The following is a 23,770-nucleotide window of genomic DNA, read 5'->3' on the forward strand; positions in this document are numbered from 1 at the left end:
TTGAGACAGAGTTTTCCTCTTGTTGCCCAGGCTGGAGTGCAATGGCGGGATCTTGGCTCGCTGCAACCTACACCTCCCGGGTTTAAGCAATTCTCCTGCCTCACTCAGCCTCCCAAGTTGCTGGGATTACAGGCACACGCCACCATGCCCTGCTAATTTTTTGTATTTTTAGTAGAGACAGGGTTTCACCATGTTGGCCGGGCTGGTCTCTAACTCCTGACCTCAGGTGATCCACCTGCTCAGCCTCCCAAATTGCTGGGATTGCAGGTGTGAGCCACGGCAGCTGGCCCGATATTACATATTTAAAGCCGTCTTCAGTTTGTCTTATTAAACATTTTCTCAAATATTAATTTTATTTCTCAAATTGCCATTTCTCTATTTCATGATGTTGGTTTTTTTCAGAGATTCTTAGTTTTATCTTTTTCCTGTTTGTGTGTGGAAGACTTTTGTGTTTGCATTGCTTGTTTCTGGGAGGGGTGTGACATGTTGTTTGGTAGTATGTACACATAGGTTTTCTTCTGACATTGTGGTTTCTCTGTCTTTTGGGGGGCCAATAGCAGCCTGGATTGGTATCTTCTTTCTCTGGTCCCAGTGCTACCGCTGTAGTCTCAGTACACGGAATGTCTCTTGTTTATCATGAACAACGTAATGGGGAAGGGGAGAGAAGAGTTAACCCTGTTCCAAATATGGCTACTAGTGACTCATTCTTTCCATTGACATGAGGCTTATTACCTCTTCTTGTATCCATTGAATCTAGTATTTCTAGATTTTTAAATTGCTCCTGCCTCCTCAGCTCTTCTTTGTGTGAGTTATATGCAGTAGTTCATCTAGTTTTCAGAAAGTTGTTTTCTTTAAACTATAGTGAATTCTTCTGTCATTCTTTCACGTTTTATGTTCCTTGTTCCTGTTCTGTTTCTTTTTTAAAATGTTTCTATTTAAATAATTTCTCCTGTATTGTGTTCTCCATGAGGGTAAATACTTATTTATGTTTGAATGAGGCACCCATATAAAAATTTTTTCTGATACTGTTTTTCTATTATGTATGCTCAAGTCTAAAATAAAAGATCTCATAAATTTTAACTTAGTTTTGGTTATAAAATAGTTTGCCTTTTTCAATAGTAATAATAACTTTTAAAATTTTTGTTCTGATTATGGTTTTGGGTTTGGGTTTTTAAAAATGTTTCCTTTTCCTTTTATTTTCCAGCTCTTTTATGCCTTTCAAGATGATAGGTATCTGTACATGGTAATGGAGTACATGCCTGGTGGAGACCTTGTAAACCTCATGAGTAATTATGATGTGCCTGAAAAATGGGCCAAATTTTACACTGCTGAAGTTGTTCTTGCTCTGGATGCAATACACTCCATGGGTTTAATACACAGAGATGTGAAGCCTGACAACATGCTCTTGGATAAACATGGACATCTAAAATTAGCAGATTTTGGCACATGTATGAAGATGGATGAAGTAAGTAAGCAATTTTTTTTAAATGCCAGTGTTTTGAGGGACAAACATAAATGAAATACATTAAATCACGTCTTCACAGTTTTGAGCAAAGGTAAATTTAGTTTTCATAACTGTATAGCAACCCAAACAAGATCAAACCAACTTAAAACTTTTTTTAGCAGTCACTTATGTAGCTATAGAGTACTCACCAAGAAAAACAAAAACTTAGCTAACTTAGTTATCTTCCTCATAGACTGTTGACAAGCATTTGCTACCAATCAGAATTGGTTCATGTGTATAATCTAGGTGAAGGACACAAAATCTAAATTAAGGTAAATGGGTATTTCCACCACCATTGTTGTTTCTGCTTTTTTTTTTTTTTTTTTTTTTTTTCTCTAAAAGAGGAGGTAAAAGTAAAGAAATTTATCTTACCACCTCCTGCTCACTCCCTCTGCATCAACCATGCAGAATAAATTTGGGAACATCATCTATTGTGATGCTTTACTTGTTGATCAATTCATATGATGATTAATAGGTTCAGTGGCATTAACCTTGTAGCTAATTATGATATTGATTTATTTTGGTTGTAAAATTTATGTATCTTGCCCTTTTCTCTGTTAAGTGTGCAGTGATTCTTGATGGAGAGGGATCGGGTTTTATTTCCTTTGTTGGACATAGGAGGTGACTTATAAATGTTAATATATATTGACAGCAAACTGTATTTCATCTTTTGTATGTTTTTCATAACTTTCCAGTATGCTTATAAAGCTAATCCTATTTCTTGGTAGTTACCTAGTCAAATGTTTCTTTTGAGTTAAGATAATTTTCTCTCTACCTCTTAACTTACTCATGCCACCTGTATGACACTCACTTTTTTTTTTTTTTTTTTTTTTTTTTTTGTGAGACGGAGTTTCGCTCTTGTTACCCAGGCTGGAGTGCAATGGCGCGATCTCGGCTCACCGCAACCTCCGCCTCCTGGGTTCAGGCAATTCTCCTGCCTCAGCCTCCTGAGTAGCTGGGATTACAGGCACGCGCCACCATGCCCAGCTAATTTTTTTGTATTTTTATTAGAGACAGGGTTTCACCCTGTTGACCAGGATGGTCTCGATCCCTCGACCTCATGATCCACCCGCCTCAGCCTCCCAAAGTGCTGGGATTACAGGCGTGAGCCACCGCGCCCGCCGACACTCACTTTTATTAATGATTCTACCTTTATCAGCATTCCAGCTTCTTCCAAGTTCATCTCAGATTTTACCTTGGCTTTAAGTTTCTTTCTAATAATCCTAACCGGACTGATCAGTCTTTAATGTCATAATGTCCATAATTTCCTCACATAGTCAGAATTTGTGCTACGCTTTATAAGCCATTTCTCTCCATCTTAATCTACCCAGCTAAAACTTAACATCCCTTTATGTTTTTGGTCTTCTTGATAGAGTCTGTTATTATGTTCTGTAACCAGTAATCGATGTTTAATAGATGAGAGTTTTTTATTGTACCCAAAGCTCCCTCTTGTGGTATTTGGTATAATGTAGTGTGAAATGATTAACAGTGAAAATTATCTTTAATGAAAATGAAGTATGAAATAATTTCCTAATAGAATGCTAAACTTGTTTATGCCTGATACACATAGTAGAAGACATTTTGTGCTGTACTTCCATGAATGTATTTGGATTTTCATTAAACCAAAAACTTTTGGGGCTGGGGTGCAGAGAGGTAAATCATATTACATGTTTTTAGGAAGGATAAGGGTGGTTAAGGAGAGAAAGGTGTAGGTAGAGTAGGAGAATACGGGGAACAGGATAGAATATGGTACCTACAGAATAATTGTTTAAGCATGTAAGCAGATACTAAAATCAGCTATTGAAATACTTAAATTGTCTCTTTACAAGGCAAAATTATGGCCTAATTTTGTTTACCATTTTTACTTTAATTTATTATTTCTAATAAAAATTTAAAATATGGACTACTTCAAGAATTTGCATGTTATGCTTGTGCAGAGGCCATGCCAATCTTCTCTGTATCGTTCTAATTTTAGTGTATGTGCTGCCAAAGTGAGCACTGTTTACTGTTTTTAAACTCAGGTTCAGACAGTTGAGCTAATTATATTCCTTGGTTCATAGTTTATTGTCATGAGTAGTCAACACAAAGGCCTCATCTTGTTTTCATTTTATATTTTCCTCGCTTCTCTCTTTCCTCTCCCTAATAGATAGCTACTATATGTTTACCATATGCTTTTGCAGAGTATTAGTGTAGTGTGCATATATGTTCTTAGTTGGTATAAACAGTGTCTTGCTATACATGTCATTTTGTTTACTTTTGTTACTCAGCATGGTTTTTATGTCTCTCCCTTATAAATGTCAGTTAGTTCATTGCTTCTTTCTGCTACTTTAGTATCTGTCAATCAGTTTACCTTATTATCCTCTGGGTGTTGATTTCTAGGTCACCTCCAAATCCCTGCTAACAGCAAGACTGCCTTGAACATCTTTATACATGTCCCATGTATATGCTGAGAAGGGATTCTCTAAGTATAAACATAGAAGTGAAACTACTGTATCAGAGGGTACATAAAGAATTGCCTGATCTCCAGAATGACTGTGAATGTTTGTAACTTTTTACTAGTAATGCATGAGAGATCTTGTCTCCCCATATCCTTGCTAATGCTTATTATTCAGCTCTCTAAGGGTTACCAGTTCCATTGATATACAGTAGTATGTTTAAATAATTAAGTTTATCTTATTGGACTAAGTTAGTCAAGGAAAAAGTAAATAAAAATTACATTAATCTTTTTGAGTTGTTGTTGTTGTAGACAGGGTCTCCTCTATTGCCCAGGATGGAGTGTTGTGGTGTAATCATAGCTACTGTAGCCTGAAACCCCTGGGCTCAAGGATCCTCCCACCTTATCCTCCTCAGGCATTGCACCACCACACCTGGTTCATTTTTTAATGTTTCTGTAACTAATGATGACAAACCTCTCTTCCTGTATTTGTCAGTCATTTCTGTTTTGTGAATTACCTGTTTGTATCTTTTAACTCTTTTAAATTGGTTTCTTGTTCATGCACAGGGATTCCTTATATAATCTAGATAGTGATTCCACAGATACTGCTGATAACATCTTCCAGTGTGTTACCCGTCCATGCCTTCCTTTGTTTGAATAGAAATCCTTCATTCTCATGTAGTCAAAGATTTTTTCTTTTTTTTAACAAATACTGAGCTTTAAAAGTGTTGTTGCCGGGCACGGTGGCTCAAGCCTGTAATCCCAGCACTTTGGGAGGCCGAGGGGGGTGGATCACGAGGTCAAGAGATCGAGACCATCCTGGTCAACACGGTGAAACCCCGTCTCTACTAAAAATACAAAAACATTAGCTGGGCATGGTGGCGCGTGCCTGTAATCCCAGCTACTGAGGAGGTTGAGGCAGGAGAATTGCCTGAACCCAGGAGGCGGAGGTTGCGGTGAGCCGAGATTGCGCCATTGCACTCCAGCCTGGGTAACAAGAGTGAAACTCCGTCTCAAAAAAAAACAGGAGAAAAAAAAAAAGTGTTGTTTTACCCGCAACCTCCATTCCTTAAGCAATACTAAGGATAATTATTCAATGTTTAAAAAAAAAAGAGTTTTTTATTAAAACTATAGTACATTGAATTTATAATTTTCTATTGGTTGTTAACATGAATAGTGTTATTACAAGTTTAGGATTCAACACTTCCTGTGCCTTTGTTTCATTATTATTACTATACTAAAGCCATTAGAAATGTCCATAGTTTTGGCCAGGCATGGTGGCTCACACCTGTAATCCCAGCACTTTGGGAGGCCAAGGTGGGCAGATTGCTTGAGGCTAGGAGTTCAAGACCAGCCTGGCAAACAAGGTGAATTCCCGTTTCTACTAAAAATACAAAAATTAGCCTGGCATGATGGTGCATGCCTGTAATCCCAGCTCCTTGGGTGCCTGAGGCATGAGAATTGCTTGAACCCAGGAGGTGGAGGTTGCAGTGAGCTGAGATCGCACCAGGCCACTGCCTCCAGCCTGAGTGACAGAGCAAGACCCTGTCTCAAAAAAAAAAAAAAAAGAAGTGTCCGTAGTTTTATTCTCATCCACTTACAGAAGGGATTAGCAAACTAGAACACAAGGGCCTGTGACTTGGTTTTATACGGCTTACATGCCAAAAATAATTTTTACATTTTTAAAAGAAGAAAAATGTGTGACAGAGACCCTGTGTGGCCTACAAAGCCAAAATATTAAGTCTGGCCCTTTACAGGAAAAATTAGCCAAAATTATCTATAATATAGACATACATACACAAATTATTTTCAGCTGTTTTGGCTTCCTATAAAATGTTATGCCATGGATAAAAGCAAAAATAAAATACAACTATAAACTTATAAGGACAAAAATAACTTGTCATTATCAGAATTAAGAGTAATGGTGTCTTATTAAATTCTATCATTGATAAATCATATGTTACACAACTTTCTGGATGCAGTTCTTCTATTACCCTTATTCTCTCAATAAGAAAAAACTGATCTAAATGTGAGTGAGAGTCACGTTGTAAGATACTTATGTGTAGATTTCTCTCAGTGAAAGCTGGGAGCTACTGCTATATTGGGTTTACTCTTTGTCTGTCATGCATTTTATAGCAACCTTTTAAGACTATATGTTAATATTTTAAATTACCTGAAGAGGCTGGGCGTAGTGGCTCATGCCTATAATCCCAGCACTTTGGGAGGCCGAGGTGGGTAGATCACCTGAGGTCAGGAGTTCAAGACCAGCCTGGCTAACATGGCGAAACCTTGTCTCTACTAAAAATACAAAAATTAGCTGGGCGTGGTGGTGCAGGCCTATAGTCTGAGCTACTCAGGAGGCTGAGGCAGGAGAATTACTTGATCCCGAGAGGTGGAGATTGCAGTCAGTCGAGATGGTGCCACTACACTCCAGCATGGGTGACAGAGTGAGACTCCATCTAAAAAGAAAAACCTGAAGATAGGATACGATTTTTATCTGTTAATATTCTAGTGTATGCCATTTGATTAAATAGAGGCTGTAATTTTTTAAAAGCTAACTGGTAGCTTTTTTTAAAGTAATTTTAAAAAAAAGATATGCATTTTCAAAAGGTTTCTCAGATTATTTTAAATGTATCAGATTAAATGTGTATTTGCTAAATGTATTTGATGTGTTATGGACAAAAATATCATAAATTGAGAGAATTTACTGAAAACAGAAGAATTTACCAAAAACAGAAGCTGTAGATGATTCTTTTAAAAAATTCCATTTACAGTTTTTCTTTTCCACTTTTATAGGAAGGCTTTCAGTTGTTTTTAGACTAACTCCAAGATTTTCAATTCACCAATTTTTTGTTTTCAGTTAGTTATCTCGATATATCATAGGTTTTGTCCATGATAACACCTTAAATATATTTAGAAAATACACACTTAATCTGATGTATTTAAAATAAAATAATTTGAGAAACCATTTGAAAATGCATAACTGATTATCCTGAATTCCAGCTTAATACCCCTCAGTAGATTTCTGTCATCTGCTGAATTAAGTTTGAACTCCTTAGCTTGTCACATAAAATTTCTTCTGATGATGTGACCCTCTGCCTGCTTTTGTACCCTATTCTCTATCTTTTGACAGTACTTTATGGCTTAGAAGTCTTGAGTTACATGTAGTTATTTCTGTACTATGATATATCATGATTCTTGGCCCGTATATATGCTGTCTAATAATTTGCCTGGCAAGCCCCCATTCATATTTTGAAACTCAGTCCACAGTTTGTCATCTTGTGAAAGCTCCTTAGGTTGGCTTCTTTGTCCTTTCCACATATCCGCCTTGTGAGGTGTTTTCTTATTTTTTGACACTGTACAATGTTCAAGACTTATCTATTTTCTCTGTCTCAGCTCTGGAATCACCTGCTTCTCCAAGAAGCTCTGATTCTTTTTATTAAAGAATGGCATTTAGAAATCAGTAATTGGGTGCTAGATGTGCTCATTGCTTCTAGACTGTCATTACTTCTAGACCTTGTCAGCTGACAGAATTAGGGGGTAATGTATTGTATATACTAAATGTACTAAACCATAAACCACATGTACACGTGTTTATATTTAATTTTGTGTATGTCTCTATATATAGCATATTAAAAATTGGGAGTTCATACTGGTAACTCTGATTCAAGTCCAGCACCACTGGGTTTATTCTAGTCTCCCTCCTTTCTTTTTTATAGTTTCTTTCATGAACAGTAAAAACCTTGCATCTCATTATCTGCAGTATATTTACTGATATTGCCCACTGTTGGGCGGGCAAAGGCTGGAAAGAAGGGAGTAATGATTGGTATGTGAATGTAGTTTACTATTAATAACTACTATTGTATAGTAAATACTATTACTATTAGTAATTACTATATAGAGTATAATAGTTTATAATCAATACAAATCTTTAGTCCTACCTAAGATTTATTCTGCAAGTGGTTATTCACACTGATGGGCAGCCTACTGTTCCAGCCTTCATTGTATGGAACTTTACATTTAGTTGATTTGGATTTCACTGCATTTTCTTGAACATATTTATACCAGGTTCTTCCTGTTTCTTTATTTATGCTCTTTTTTTCCTATCTAAATTGTCATACTGCCCTCTCTCCTTTAAACCCTAACTTATCTGTTCTTTACAGCCTAACTTTAGACCAGTTCTTTCTTATCTTGCTCTTTCTTCTCCTTCCTCTGAACCTTTGAATGCTAGATAATTTTTCCTTTGGTTGCATGTGTTTGTGTGTGTGTTTGTCTCCAGTAAGGTGATTTTAGTAGCTAAGCCTCATATAATTTTTTACAAGTCTAATTTCTATGGATATATGTGAAGAAAGGAAATTTTCTTTAACTTAATAAGTGTCTATTAGTTTTTCCCACAACAGAAGTCTAGACTGTAGGACAGTCCATGATAAAAATTAATTGTATACCCGCCTTTTGAAGTCAGGCACTGTCTTGTTCATCATTTGTCATTTGTAATAATCCACACAAAGATTACTCCCCTAGGTTGCCTAGTTATGTCCATAAAATTTATTTTTTAAATTTCTGTTCAAACTAAAATAGCTTTAATTCTCGATTTGCTGTATATGTGGGAAAATAAAACCATTGAATTAGTTCTACCAATTTGAGAATGAATGAAAAAAATTTTGAAATTAACTCCCCATGTTTAACATATTTTATAGCACTTAAATAAAAAGTGCAATAAAGTTACATAAATTAGGTTTACAAAATAGGTTCAACCTCCTTTTCTCAAGGTAGCCATAATACTTATTATTTGGTAGTTTGTATAGCTTCTCCTTATGAGGAATGTGGGCAACACATTCTTTACTGCACAGGTGAAGGAAATAAAGGGTACTTAAATTAATCTCTCAAATCATTGCAAGTTGAACAGAGCTAGAGGTGAAGAAATACCAGTTAGCACTATACTTCTCTAGTCATTTAATTTTGCAGCATGCAGACACATACACCCCTATAATGGTTATTGTACTTCTCAAAAAGACATCAGAGAGGAATTATTTTATTATCTACTGAAACTAAACACAGATAAGTGGTTTCAAAAAATCGTCTTGCCAAATATAGTGATACAACAGCTGCATATTTCTAAATGTATAGCTTTGAAACTTAAAAGATGTTTTAAATTTAAAAATTTGATCTATTTCTTTATTTTTCTTCTTGGTAATGTAAGATCCAATTCTTTATTCAACCTCCAAACTGGGGCCCTTTGTTATCTTAATTGTTTCGGTTAATTCTGGAAATATGAAAGCATCCTTTCTCTAATGATTCTTTTTCCCAAGTCAGAGTCTTTAAGACCACATTTTGTACTAATCTTATAACTACTTTATAGTGTAAGAAATAAGAAAAACAAAAATTGTTGATTTTCATGGAATCTACATTTTACAACCTTTTTCTTCTTTCATTGAGGAAACCTCCTGTATTTTAGGGTTGACAGTTTATTCCTGATCTCCCATAATTTAGGCATTTTAATGCATTTTCCAATGTATTTATTCTTTGTATCCCAAAATCATGTCAGCAGTAAAGTTCTATTGGTAGCAATATGTGATCACTGTATATCTAGTAATAAATGGATTCATTGCATTTATAAATGTGTGCTTTTACACTGATCTGTTTTTTCTTTATCTTTCCTGTTTATGCAGACAGGCATGGTACATTGTGATACAGCAGTTGGAACACCTGATTATATATCACCTGAGGTTCTGAAATCACAAGGGGGTGATGGTTACTATGGGCGAGAATGTGATTGGTGGTCTGTAGGTGTTTTCCTCTTTGAGATGCTAGTGGGTAAGTAAATATTTTAACTTCTTTTTCAAAACCCTTCTTACAATACTTTAGTTCAGTCAAGAATTTGGGAATGTAAGGAAATTAATTGCCTGTGTCATAGGGAAGAATTGGATTTCTGGAAACTTGAAATTAGTAATATCTGATACAGGAGACTGTTAATTGGAAAATTAGTACCAAGCTTAATACTGGCATGCTGATTAAATAGAGTAAGTAGAATATAAAAAGAATTAAAAATACATCACCAGGAAATAGTTCTCCAGTGGACATTTTTGAATTAAGAAAATATTAGAACAAGAAGCAAGTTTACCGCTTCAGTGGGCCTTCATTCTAAGATTTTCCTTCTTTCTTTTTTTTTTTTTAAGGCAGGGTCTTGCTCTGCTGCCTGGGCTGGAGTGCAGTAGCATGAACACGGCTCACTGCAGCCTTGACCTCTCCTAGGCTCAAGTAATCACCCCACTTTGCCTCCCAAGTAGCTAGGATTACAGACACATGCCACCAAACCTGGCTGATTTTTTTTATCTTTTGTAGAGTGGTCTCATCATGTTGCCCAGGCTGGTCTCAAACTCCTGACCTCAAATGATCCTCCCACCTCAGCCTCCCGAAGTGCTGGGATTTTAGGCATGAGCCACCATACATAGCCCTCTAAGATTTTCTTGATCAATCATATTTGTTATAATATTTAAATATAAGACTTAATATTTGTCCCAATAGTAGTAGAGAAGTAAAAATCTCTTTAGTTTCTGCAATTATATAATTGATTTTGTAAACTGTATTCCTTCTATTTACTACTTGCATATATAATTGTTTGTAATTCTTGTGTAATAAATTATATAGTATTTACCATTTGATTATCAAGATAAACACATTTTATAATAACATTTCAGTTTTTGAAAACTCAGAGGCAAATTTAATTATTTCTTTTTTCTTTTAACCAAATCAAAATTTGAAAGGCTGAAGTTTTTCAAAACTTTCTTTACATCACAGATTTCATTCCTAAAGTTTCCCATTTCTAAGTACTAGGATCATAAAAATATTAATACCTACGGCTAAGGAAACCAGTGACTGAATAACTTGGCATGGGGATGAGGGTTGAAAATGTAGCTAAAGCCACTTTCCAAGGCAAGCATGTCAAGGCTAATAACATAATATGGAATTAATTAGAGTTAAAAATATACTTTTTGGAATTAGAGAATATATTTTCTAAAAGATGACCCTAAAAGAAATGGTAGTATAAAACCTGTATGATAATAGATTATGGTTATTGCTAGAATATCAGAAATTTTTGGTAAATTGCAAATTTAAATAATAACTACTGTGGAACTTTTTTGTGACATAAATTACCTTCTCTTGGTAACCGTCTTGTGTATCTATAGCATTGATCTTGTTATGTTTTGTTTCATGTCACAATATGACCTAACTTTATTTTGGACCTTTCAAAGTGAGTCTCTTTGTACACATCATATGGTCCCATGTAGCTGTCTGTTCTCCCACCTTTGGCCTGATCTGATGATATTCTAGGTTGTGTCTTGTAATCTTTTGAAAATAGAATGTATTCTCTTTTTTTGCCTAGACACTCTTACTAGGGATTTACAAAATAAGGCACTTTAGAGGAAGTAATTTGGCTCATTTGATGAAGAGGCATTTAAATTCTCATGACTGCCAGGCTGGGTGGTGCTAGCTCAGCTCCTCAGGAGGCTGAGGCAGGAGGATCACTTTAGCTCAGGAGTTCAAGGCCAGCCTGGGCAACAAATGAGATACTGTGTCTAAAAAAGTAGTAATTTAAAAAAATTTTTTTAAATTTTAATTTAAGAAAGTTAAAAAATAAATTTAAAAAATAAAAAATAAAATCTTGAATTCAAAGCCCCCCTCTACCTTTATTTGAACACAAACAAAAAATAACAACCTGAAGACATTTTTTGAAGTTTTGGATTGGCTGATTTGGGAAAGTCAGGTTTTCATTAAAGTTACTTGTAGTGTAGGTGTACTGGCAGGGCCTATAACACTTGCGGATTTTGCTGAGTACTGGCCAATATGGTGCCATAAACATTTGCCATCTTTATACTTGCTTCAGTGCATCTATCACAGTCATTAAGAACACTGCATGTGGAGACCATTAGTGCCCTCTTTTAACTCTACCTGTATGTCACTTTAAGTTTAGTCACAGTCTGTCTCTCTGGGCCTGACTTCCTCTTATGTAAAATAATAGAGCTGGTTTAACTCTTGGAGCAGCCCTGTCCATCCTATCAAGATGGGAAGTATTTATATCTGTGCTGTCTAGTGCGGTAACCACTGGTTACATCGAGCACTTAAAATGTGGCTAATATAACTAGGGAATTGTGTTTTTTATTTTATTTAATTCATTTTAACTTAAAATTGCCACCTATAGCTAGTGGCAACTGTGTTGTGTAATGTAGCCCTAGAGAGTGATTTCAAAATGCTGATCCAGCTCAAGCATTAAAGGACTCTGGTCTGACCTCACATAGAAAATCCTTCTCTTGAACTGTTCAGTAAAACATTTCCTTTCTTATGTTAAAACAAAAACAAAAACATCAAATTCTGGAGTTATCATTGATTTTATTTTGCTTTTAAGGGATGGGGGATCATTGGTGGGTGTTACAATTTAAATATATTCTTTGTTTTAAATATAACAGTATGTCTGTTGTTTTGACTAGGACTCTGTGCCCATAGAATATTTGTTCTTCCATGCATGTGACAAATTTAAACTTAACATATTTAAATATTAGATGAAAAGTGTTTTATTTGCATTCTGTGTTACACTCAGTATCTTCTTTCTTGAAATTTTAGGGGATACTCCATTTTATGCAGATTCACTTGTAGGAACGTATAGCAAAATTATGGATCATAAGAATTCACTGTGCTTCCCTGAAGATGCAGAAATTTCTAAACATGCAAAGAATCTCATCTGTGCCTTCTTAACAGATAGGTAATGTACATTGAGTTTCTTTGTAGAGAAGCCCTTTTATGTTTAAATTTGTAGAAATAAAAGCATACCTAGCTTATTTACATAGGAAATCAGTCTGCCTCTCATTATCCAAGTAGCATCTAATTTTGGGTTAGCCTTTTTCTAATGTTAAGCCATATGTGTACAACTCATTTGTAATCTAACTCTAACCTTAACCCTCATGTCTAAAAAGGAAAAAAATAGAACTTGGTAAAATAATGGATTTGAAAGAAATAAAACTTTTATATTGTTCACATTTTATCCTCCAAGCTGGTTAATCCATATTACTCTTATATAACTTTTGAGAGGATTTTGTGTAAATAAATACTCAGTAGGCTATAATCTTAAAAACTGTTTGTGTTAGACTTGGGAGTGCTTCCTTCGTAACCCTTTTTAATTTGCATTTGAATATGAGCAACGCTATCCGGAAATTCTATACTTTTTTTTTTTTTTTTCCGAGACGGAGTTTCACTCATGTTACCCAGGCTGGAGTGCAATGGCGCGATCTCGGCTCACCGCAACCTCCGCCTCCTGGGTTCAGGCAATTCTCCTGCCTCAGCCTCCTGAGTAGCTGGGATTACAGGCACGCACCACCATGCCCAGCTAATTTTTTGTATTTTTAGTAGAGACGGGGTTTCACCATGTTGACCAGGATGGTCTCGATCTCTTGACCTCGTGATCCACCCGCCTCGGCCTCCCAAAGTGCTGGGATTACAGGCTTCAGCCACCGCGTCCGGCCAATTCTATACTTTTAAAAACAAAATAGGTGACCAAAGGTATGAAAACCTGCCTCAGAAAGAGAAGCTAGAAAACTATTTTATTTCTCTTCCTTGGCTACTCCATTCAATTTTTTTCTAATGTCCCATTTTATATTTGTGATAGTAGTCATCCTGTCAAACATATACAAGAGACTGCTCACACCCTTGTCCAGACTTACACATCAGCTCTTTGATCTTGGGCAATTATTTTTACTTTTTTGGGAAATAATTTTACTCATCCATGAAACAGTGGGCTCAAATTACATAATGGGCACTTCTAGCTTGATTGTGCCAGGATTCCTCATTGTTTGTTAACTTGTTACAAGCATTACTGCAGTGACTATCCTCACACATTCATCTCTGCATACTTTTTATAGATTAAATCTTAAAAGATGGAATTCTGGGATACGCATTTTAAAATTGAGTGATGTTACAAAATTGATCCCCAGAGAAGTTATATCAGAATGTATTTCCATTAACAAAATTGTTTTCCCCTCATCAAACTGAATATTACAAAACATTTTTCCTTTTTTTCATCAAAGAGGATCATTATTTTTATCTATTAATCATTTGTAGAATGAAACTTTAATACCTGTCAGTTAGTTACATGGTTGATGAGCAGTCAGTGCTGATAAACTCAAAGTAAAATGGAAACGATGATTTATATATTAAGACCTGGAGATCAGGAGATGTTATCTTTGAAAAGGCGGAGAGATGCCTCTTTCTAGAGGATAGGGTGGAAGAAGAACAAAGCCTGTATAATGTTTGATGTGAGAACTGAGCAGGATTGGTAGGGATGGTCATAATTTGTGCCGGATGATAAATTGTACCATAAGGTACACCTGTTTTATGTTAATGAAAGGAGTGTTATGAAAGATTTGAGTTAGTAGTTATTGGATGGGGTTGTGCAGTCTAAGGAATGATTATAGGTGGAAAACAGATATTTTGAAAATAAGTTAATGCCATAAATATGGTTAGGAGCAGTTCCCCTTAAGGTCTACAGGTTTTCCTATTTATGTTAAACATAGCTCCAGGGCCATGTATAACACAAATGCTCTCTATTTCCTCTTCATTGAAGACTCAGGGGGTCAAAGAATGAAATTATTTGTGACATTTTTTGTATATGCAGAATAACTTTAATATACATGTAGAGAGATAATCTATCAGAATAAATATGGATAGCTCCAAACATAACATATGAATTCTTTTTAGGAAACGGAGAGATTTTTAAAACAATATTTCTATTAGAGAAGTTTTGAATAATTCTTCTCTGCCATAAGTTAGACTATGTCTGTTTACATCCTGAAGTTGTTGTCATTCAGTTGTGGCACATGCAGCTGAATTTTTTTTACAAACTGTAGACAGAAACATTTTACTTCCCATGACATTTATTATGCATTACAGTTTTTAAAATCTATCTAAAGAGATCACATGCACTAACTTGGGACTGTTTATTTTTGAGAAACATTTAATCTGAATCTTTTAATAAAAATATCTCAAATTTACTTGTGATCCTTATTTTGGTTAAACTGTTGACATAGAGTTAATCTTTTTATTTTATATTTTTAATCTTTTTATTTTATAATTTTTAAATAATACAATCTTTAACCACATCATTTAGGGAGGTACGACTTGGGAGAAATGGGGTAGAAGAAATCAGACAGCATCCTTTCTTTAAGAATGATCAGTGGCATTGGGATAACATAAGAGAAAGTAAGTCAATAAGCCCAATTATTTTCATTCCATCACATTTTAAAACTCCTAAGTTGATTCTTTTTTTGAAATAACAAGCATGTTTGATAACACTTAATGCTAACTCATTTTTAAATTGAGAAATTCAATTCAAATTTGTTCTGTGGCAATATTTATAACTAAATATTCCTCAATATCTTATCAAACTATTTATTAGTAATATTTCTCAACACTTTTATAATAAACATTCCACATTTCTTAATTTGCCAAGTTAAGCTTTGTAGATCTCAATAATTTTCAGAATCAAGGCAATATAATCCTTTAAATGTGTTTGAATTGACGAATCAACAGTTAATTATTTATGGAGCCAATACTCTGTTAAATACTGTGGTTAGCATAGTAATTTATTTTTACTGTGTATATATGTCATTAATTCATTTTAAGGGTAAGAAATATTTCTGTTTAAAGAATGTAGAAAATTGAGGTCTCTAAATTCTGTGTAAATTATTGTTTCTTGCAATTTTTAGTAAAATATGCTGCTTTCCTCATTTAATTGATTAATCTATATTTAAAACTGATCTAATATAGCAGTAAATTATAAAATTTTAATTCTGTGAATAAATGGAAAATGTGCTGCTACAAATTTATGTAGTTTTATGAAATAATAAATAATATATCATAATAAAATAGGGTGATTTATATGATGTATTTTGGTCATGAATGAAATAATTCATTTCTTTTCTTTTAATAGCGGCAGCTCCTGTAGTACCTGAACTCAGCAGTGACATAGACAGTAGCAATTTTGATGACATTGAAGATGACAAAGGAGATGTAGAAACCTTCCCAATTCCTAAAGCTTTTGTTGGAAATCAGCTGCCTTTCATAGGATTTACCTACTATAGAGAAAATTTGTATGTGGTTTATTATTTGTTAAATTTTACTGTTTTCAGAATCTAGCTATAAGATGATATTTTATTTTGAGAATGAACTATAGAAGATAAAGTATTAATTTGTTTTTTTCCAAAAGGACTATCAGCAGAAAAATTCTTTATTATTTCTAAATGTTATTCATTTATAAGTTATTGCAAGACACCATTCTACATTCTTTTGGTGTTAAGGAGTAAAAACTAATACATGTTTTTGAAGAAACTTGTCATCTCATGAAGGATATAAGAGAATTTATTATATAGTCATAAAGAAGGCTAGAATGTGACAGTTGCCTTAAGAGAGATGCTTAGAGAATCTGGGGTGGTTCAGAAGAAAAATAGAAGTTATCTCTTGTGTAAGAGTAGAGAGAAGTCAGGTCAGACCTCCAGGAAGAGGTAGCATTTTAGCCAGGTCTAACAAGAAAAGGTTTTCAGGGGCTGAGATATGGGGAGATTAGGGGACAATTGTGAGGTGTTGAATAGTGGGAGCAAATGTTTGGAATGTAAGCATACATTGGGAGCAGAGTAGTGTAGTCCAGTAGCACTCAAACATAGAGCATGTGCTACTGTATGATGACTGTTTGGAAGACTTGATGAGACTGTGTAATTTTCTTGCCCGTAATCTCTTTATCTAGCAGAGAATTTGACATAGGATCATTCAGTAAACATTGGTTAACTGAAGTGAGTATTGGATATAAGATTAGAAAATATGTTGAGACCAGGTGTGGTGATTCACACATGTAACCCTAGCACTTTGGGAGGCCGAGGTGGGAGGATAGCTTGAGCTTGGAGTTCTAGACCAACCTGGGCAACAAAGTAAAATCCTATCTTTACACCCCCGCCCTCCCCAAAAAAAAGGCCAGATATGGTAGTTGGTGCCTATAATCCCAGATACTCAGACGCTGAGGTGAGAGGATCACTTGAGCCCAGGAATTCAAGGTTGGAATGAGCTGTTTCAGCCTGGGTGACAGAGTGAGACCATGACTTTAAAAAAAAAAAAAAAAAAAAGGAGTGAGTAGTTTCGGGAAGAATAAGCAACAGATGATTGTGTGCTCTGCTAAGGGACTTTTGACCACCTGGCATTGGGAAGCCACTGAAAACTGTTAAATAGTTGGAATGAGGCATTAAAGATATTTGAGAAACATATTTTTGACAAACTTGGAGTATATCTATGTGATCATAATAACCAACCATTGCAGTTTTGCCCAGGACTGAGGGGTTTCCTAGGGTGGGGCATGGGACTTTCATTCCAAAACCAGGAAAAATCGAGGCAAACCAGGATGAGTTGGTCACCCTAGTAATGAAAATATTCTAAAACCTATTGTCATCCTGACCAAAATGAGGATATCAGGGCCAGGAAAAACACAAGCATGGTGTAGGCAGTAGGGAAGGACCCAGTTGAGAGAAACTGATAGTAAAATAGAAGTGATGATTTGCATATTTAAGACCTGGAGATAAAGACATGTTATCCTTATAAAGGAGGAGAGATGTCTTTTTCTGGAAGATGGTATAGAAGAATGAAATAGTTACAGAAACTATGACTATTGCAGGAGGTTCACGCCTATAATTCTAGCGCTTTGGGAGGCTGAGGTGAGAGGATCACTTGAGGCCAGAAGTTCAAGACCAGCCTGGGCAACGTAGCAAGATCATTTCTCCACAAAAAATTAGACAGGTGTGGTTTGTGCCTCTACTCCTAGCTACTTGGAATGCTGAGGCAGGAGGATTACTAGAGTCTGGGAGTTTGAGGCTGCAGGGAGCTATGATTGTACCATTGTACTCCAGCCTGGGTGATAGATTAAAAAAAGAAAGAAAAATTAGCTAATAAGATGAAGAGGTGGAAAATATAGTTTCATTTAATGAGTCTGGTGCAAACAAAATAATGGACTAGTTATCTCATAATGGGGAAAGGCAAGAAAAGTTTAGCATTTATTTATTTGTTTGTTTGCTTATTTATTGATAGGGATTGTTGCCCAGGCTGGAATGCAGTGATGTGATCTCTGTTCACTGCAACCTCCATCTCCCGGGTTCCAGCAATTCTCGTGCCTCAGCCTCCCGAGTAGCTGAGACTACAAGCACCCGCCATCACGCCCGGCTAATTTTTGTATTTTTTTTTTTAGTAGAGATAGGGTTTCACCACGTTGGTCATGCTGGTCTTGAACTCCTAACCTCAGGTAGTCTGCCTGCCTTGGCCTCCTAAAGTACTAGAATTACAGGTGTGAGCCAACACACCCAGCCCTAGCATTTTAAATTACTGAAAATGATAAAAATCTAATGAAGGAAAAATATTGCTTCATTTAAAATAATGTGTTGAAGTGAAAAGAGGGAAATCTGTGTTTGATATTTAAGACTGAGAATAACTGGAATAAGACAGCAAATATATTAAAATGAAATGTAAAAGAATTTATTTTCCCCCCCTTCCTTGTAGATTATTAAGTGACTCTCCATCTTGCCGAGAAAATGATTCAGTACAATCAAGGAAAAATGAAGTATGTATAAATTGTTAACTGCTGTAGTTATTTTAGTTGCATGTTTAAATATTTTAATGATACCCATATTTTTAAAAAGCTAATTTGATGCTCCTTTTAAAATCAGATGGCATTCCTTGTGTAATACAGTTTAACATGGCGTTGTAATGATTCTTTTATGTGAATAGTATCCTTATGCAAGATATGATGGCTAGCACAAAGATGACTTCTACATGGTTTTACGCTTAGTTGAGTGCCAAAAGTGATAGAATAAGTTTGTAAACAACTATAATAACATTTAGAAAATTGACTTCTATAATTTGTAAATGCATGCAAAGCTAAATCATACATGTATATACACATACACGTAAATGACGATGCTAGACATTTTTTCCTCAAACACAAAAACTAAAAATGCAGGTTGGATAATCTTGTTATGGTTTGTGTTTTAGGAATTTTACAGAATATATCCAGCATTTTAATATTTTAATATGTTTTCTGTTTTATTTTGAATAGGAAAGTCAAGAGGTATGTTGATGTTGTCAAATATATTGAAAAACTGAGAAAAACTTATCACTCTCGCAATGTTTAAATATGGTCATATCCTACCTAGCATTTGGAGTCCTATATCTATCCAAGAGAGAAGTTCCCAACCTCTTCCTACCAAGTATCTCTTTTATTATTGTTCTGTAGATCTGTTGTATAAAATATATATTATGTAATTTTTTGTTTTTATTTATCAAATATGTATAACTGGCAGCAAGAACTTCTGATTAGCATGTGACAACTGGTGTGCTCAAATTAATGTAGTCATAGCCAAAAGCAGTTAAGCTTGACTAGTTCATTAGCCTATACATATATTTTTATTAAAGGAAAATAAGGTATTGCTTAAGATAGATGCAGTATTAAAACCATGGAGAACCTAATCACTAGAAAGAATATTGGAAAGAACATTGTCATGGAGTCTAATAAACCTGCATTGATTTTTGGCGCTGCCACTTATTAGCTATGCTATCTTGGCCTGGTTATTTACCTTTTTTGAATTTCAGTTTATCAAGTAGGTAAAATACTACCATCTTTGTAGGATTTTTGTTAGTATTAACAAGACAACATTTGTAAAGTGCCTGACATTTTACCAAAGGCACCACACGAGCTCAAAAAGTTAAATTCTTTAAAAAGTAAATAATGTTCCAAAAATGGATTAATAGTTTCTGTAACTTTAGCTTGTTTAAAGACTTACATAACCAGGGAAAGCTGCTGAATAGATGGCTTGTAATTAATTAGCCATTGTTTATTCAAAAGTTACTGATTACTCCACAGTACTATGACCAGCACTACTTAGGAAGATATAAAAGAAGAGTGTGTTTTCTTACTTTCCACAGCAGTATAAGTTTGAGCATATTCAGTTGAATACTCTGAATATTTGTTTCAGATGTATACCTTTTATTTTTATCTGAGTAGCACAAATAATGACAATATTTTCAAGTAAATAATTCATAGAAAAGCAGCAGAGGATATCAGAGGTGATATTCTTTATAATGATTTTGAAACTTTGTATCACAGAACAATTCTGCCAAAGTTAGAGCTTCTTATGCATAGTTACATAAATGTGTTCATACATACATGTGTACTGTGATAGAAAGCAAGAGGTAGGAGAGTTTTTCCCTTTATCAATATAAGTCACATTAAGAAGGTACAAATACTGTGCCATTATGGGGGACATTGTGTTTAGTGGAAAGACAAAATAAGCTTATCATTGTTTTCTTTAAGCCACTCATTTTTAAATATGACCAAAATATATAATTACAGTTTCTTGTTTTTTGACAGATTCAGAAAAAACTGTATACATTAGAGGAACATCTTAGCAATGAGATACAAGCTAAAGAGGAACTGGAACAGAAGTGCAAGTATGTTTTATAGATAAATATTACATTATAAAATTTAAGTTTAAACATTTACTAAAAAAAGGAGAGCTACGGCTGGGCGCAGTGGCTTACGCCTGTAATCCCAGCACTCTGGGAGGCCGAGGCAGCTACTTGAGAGTCAGAGGTTGCAGTGAGCTGAGATTGTGTCACTGTACTCCAGCCTGGGTGACAGAGTAAGACTCGGTCTCAAAAAGAAAGGAGAGCTACAAAGTAATTATGTAATTATCTTTAAATTTATAGACTATGTTTTATTGTAAATTAGAAGTTATTTACTTTTTTTTTTAAATCCTTCAGATCTGTTAATACTCGCCTAGAAAAAACAGCAAAGGAGCTAGAAGAGGAGGTAAAGTTGCCCTACTCTTTCATTAACATTTTTGTTAGTAAAAATCTTTGATGTCTGACTTACCTAAGGAGTTCTCTTAGTACCATAGTAATACATACTTTGAAACCTAACTTGTAGTATTGGTGGACAGGACTAAATTATAGGGAAATCATGTTATAATAGGCTTCATTCTGTTATGTTTTTGCAAACGATTTAATTTAGTACATGTAGATATTTCAAGGAAAAAAAAATGCTATTCATAACATTTTAGGCCATAGTATTAAATAATGATAGTTCAGTGGTAATGGAAAGTTATAGGAACACTGACTTTGAATAGTAAACAAAACGTTTACGGTCTTTGTGACGTAAGAGTAGTATGCTAGTTTACAAATGTAGAACGCATTATTAGAGTTTTAACAGAAAAGCAGTGATAGGTCTTTTTTTATCTGTTTGGAATAACAAGTATTTCTGTTTTGATTTTATTTTTATACATACTTTTTTTTGATAATAACTTGAAACATTATTTCAGATTACCTTAAGGAAAAGTGTGGAATCAGCATTAAGGCAGTTAGAAAGAGAAAAAGCGCTTCTTCAGCACAAAAATGCAGAATATCAGAGGAAAGCTGATCATGAAGCAGACAAGAAACGAAATTTGGAAAATGATGGTCTGTGGTGTAGAATATTAATTACTTATCAAGAAAAAAATTGAGTGTGTGTATGTGTGGTATGTTAAGCTTCCCACTGAAATGCTTTTTATTATAGTTAACAGCTTAAAAGATCAACTTGAAGATTTGAAAAAAAGAAATCAAAACTCTCAAATATCCACTGAGAAAGTAAATCAACTCCAGAGACAAGTAGGTGGATCTCAATTTTTAATAAAGATACTGAGTTTTATTTATGACTGTATGATAGCATTAGTTTTAATTGACAGTGTTGCAAAAGGCCTTTGTCTCTAATTTTAGAAATCATTTAGAAAACATTTTTAGGGTTTTGTTTATTTTAAATAGTTTCTAATGGGGGAATACATTTACTTATTTTTCTTACATTATATCGTATTTATTTGTTGGTTGTTGTTTGATTTTGAATGGAATAACAGCTGGATGAAACCAATGCATTACTGAGAACAGAATCTGATACTGCAGCCCGATTAAGGAAAACCCAGGCAGAAAGTTCAAAACAGATTCAGCAGCTGGAGTCTAACAATAGAGATCTACAAGATAAAAACTGCCTGCTGGAGACTGCCAAGTTAAAACTTGAAAAGGAATTTATCAATCTTCAGTCAGCTCTAGAATCTGAAAGGAGGGATCGAACCCATGGATCAGAGATAATTAATGATTTACAAGGTATTGAAGTAGTGGTTGCACTTGAACTAATTTTGATGATTCTTATTTTAGAAATAACTCTAGATGATGGATAGTGTGCTGGAGTAGCACATTTCTGAATATACTACTCATATAAAGTTAGAATATTAGAAATACATTGATAACAAAATTTTATGAACAAAAGATTTAATTTCAAATAGTATGATTTTAAGTATTAAACTCTTCAGGTAGTAGATTGGATTCCATTTGAATTAACTATAAAGCACAATACCAACAAATATAAAACTCCTGTTCACAAACAACAGCTCCAAAATATAAGGTGGCTTGCAAACTTTTTATTCTTAATTGAACATGTAACTTTGTGGGTTTAATGTTTTTAAAAATGTTGCACTCTTTAGGTAGAATATCTGGCCTAGAAGAAGATTTAAAGAATGGCAAAATGTTATTAGCAAAAGTAGAACTGGAGAAGAGACAACTACAGGAGAGATTTACTGATTTGGAAAAGGTAAAACATGTTTTAAATTTTCACATAAGAAAATTGACAGTAGACTTTCAGATTAGAAGAGTTATTCTAAACTAAGAGAAATCACTAACTGGAATATTTCCACATGCTCATGGATTCCTATTTGGACTTGTTTGTGTAGGTAACAGATGTATTTCCAGGCTTACCATAACACTGTACAAGCAGTCCTTAGCATGCTGGCTGCTCATGAAGGAAGGGGACCCATCCTGGAGTGCAGATAATGAGGATCTCTCTAGGAATCCAAGTAAAACTCAAATTTTCACTCCTAACATGTCTTAAAAATGACAAATATAAAGTCACTGTGACTTTTGGCATTTAGAAGTTTGTCTTTTAAAATACTCTAAGAAAGGGAAGATTTCTAGAGTCCATGCAGTTAGCATTTTATTTTCATTCACTTATTTACTTACTCAGCTAAATATTCAGTGCATTTTATGTGGTAGAAACATCAGGACATTATTCAGTACTTTCCCTGAATAATGTCACAGTCGAATAGGTAAGTTTAAAAGTAATAATGAAGCACAAAGATAATTCTAATGCAGTATGGCAAACAATGATAAGAATGGACAGGGTATATGTATTGGGTGTATGGGATGCATCCCTAACCTGACAGCAGGATTGGTTGGAAGGGCAAAGGCATATTCCAAATTAGGGAGAATAGCATGAGCAAAGACATAGAGGATGGAAAATTAAAAAGGCATTGTTCATTTATTTACATAAAAACTGTTCAATATTTCTAGAGTATAGAGTTGGGGGTCAGCAAACTTTAATATTTTAAGGGCAAGATAGTAAGTATTTTAGCTTTTGTGGGTTATATGGTCTCTTGCAACTGTACAGCCCTGCTGTGATTCATAAAGGAATGGGTGTGACTATGTTCCAGTGAAACTTAAAAAAAAAAAAAAAAAAAAGACATCAGGTTAGATTGGCCCGAAGATCACATTATGGTCCTTATGTAAGGACATGAGGAACTCAGGTCGGAGTGAGGCTACAGAGCTAGGCATGAGGTAGATCATGCAAGATAGCGAATGCTCTATTAAGACATTTTGAATATAGTAATGGGCTACCCACTTAAGGGCCTTAAATTGGATGATCTTAGTAGAGGTACATTAAAGATAGATCACTGTGT

General features: G+C 34.7%; 1 protein-coding gene, 1 long non-coding RNA gene and 1 other non-coding gene across 12 annotated transcripts in view; 2 read left to right on the plus strand and 1 right to left on the minus strand.

Annotated features, from left to right (window-relative positions):
* The window catches only part of ROCK2 (Rho associated coiled-coil containing protein kinase 2), a 151,841-nt gene that overhangs the window by 97,827 nt on the left and 30,244 nt on the right, over positions 1–23,770 (plus strand). For all 10 annotated transcript variants that reach the window (XM_032294122.1, XM_032294121.1, XM_032294113.1 and 7 more), the window contains 13 exons: positions 1,205–1,465; positions 9,608–9,752; positions 12,558–12,696; positions 15,094–15,185; positions 15,916–16,075; positions 18,516–18,576; positions 19,072–19,083; positions 20,383–20,462; positions 20,775–20,823; positions 21,332–21,467; positions 21,565–21,656; positions 21,899–22,145; positions 22,523–22,629. In XM_032294122.1, coding sequence (XP_032150013.1) covers positions 1,205–1,465; positions 9,608–9,752; positions 12,558–12,696; positions 15,094–15,185; positions 15,916–16,075; positions 18,516–18,576; positions 19,072–19,083; positions 20,383–20,462; positions 20,775–20,823; positions 21,332–21,467; positions 21,565–21,656; positions 21,899–22,145; positions 22,523–22,629 — 1,581 coding nt within the window. The remainder of the gene's footprint in view (positions 1–1,204; positions 1,466–9,607; positions 9,753–12,557; positions 12,697–15,093; positions 15,186–15,915; positions 16,076–18,515; positions 18,577–19,071; positions 19,084–20,382; positions 20,463–20,774; positions 20,824–21,331; positions 21,468–21,564; positions 21,657–21,898; positions 22,146–22,522; positions 22,630–23,770) is intronic.
* On the plus strand, positions 2,634–4,214 carry LOC116562024. Its single transcript, XR_004273712.1, has 2 exons — positions 2,634–2,890; positions 2,926–4,214. It is a non-coding gene; the product is annotated as an uncharacterized LOC116562024 (long non-coding RNA).
* LOC116562145 lies at positions 3,397–3,503 on the minus strand. The gene has a single exon (XR_004273796.1). It is a non-coding gene; the product is annotated as a U6 spliceosomal RNA (small nuclear RNA).

Source organism: Sapajus apella, unplaced genomic scaffold (assembly GCF_009761245.1).
Source record: "Sapajus apella isolate SASKATOON/1434 unplaced genomic scaffold, GSC_monkey_1.0 scaffold31, whole genome shotgun sequence".
Taxonomy (NCBI): domain Eukaryota; kingdom Metazoa; phylum Chordata; class Mammalia; order Primates; family Cebidae; genus Sapajus; species Sapajus apella.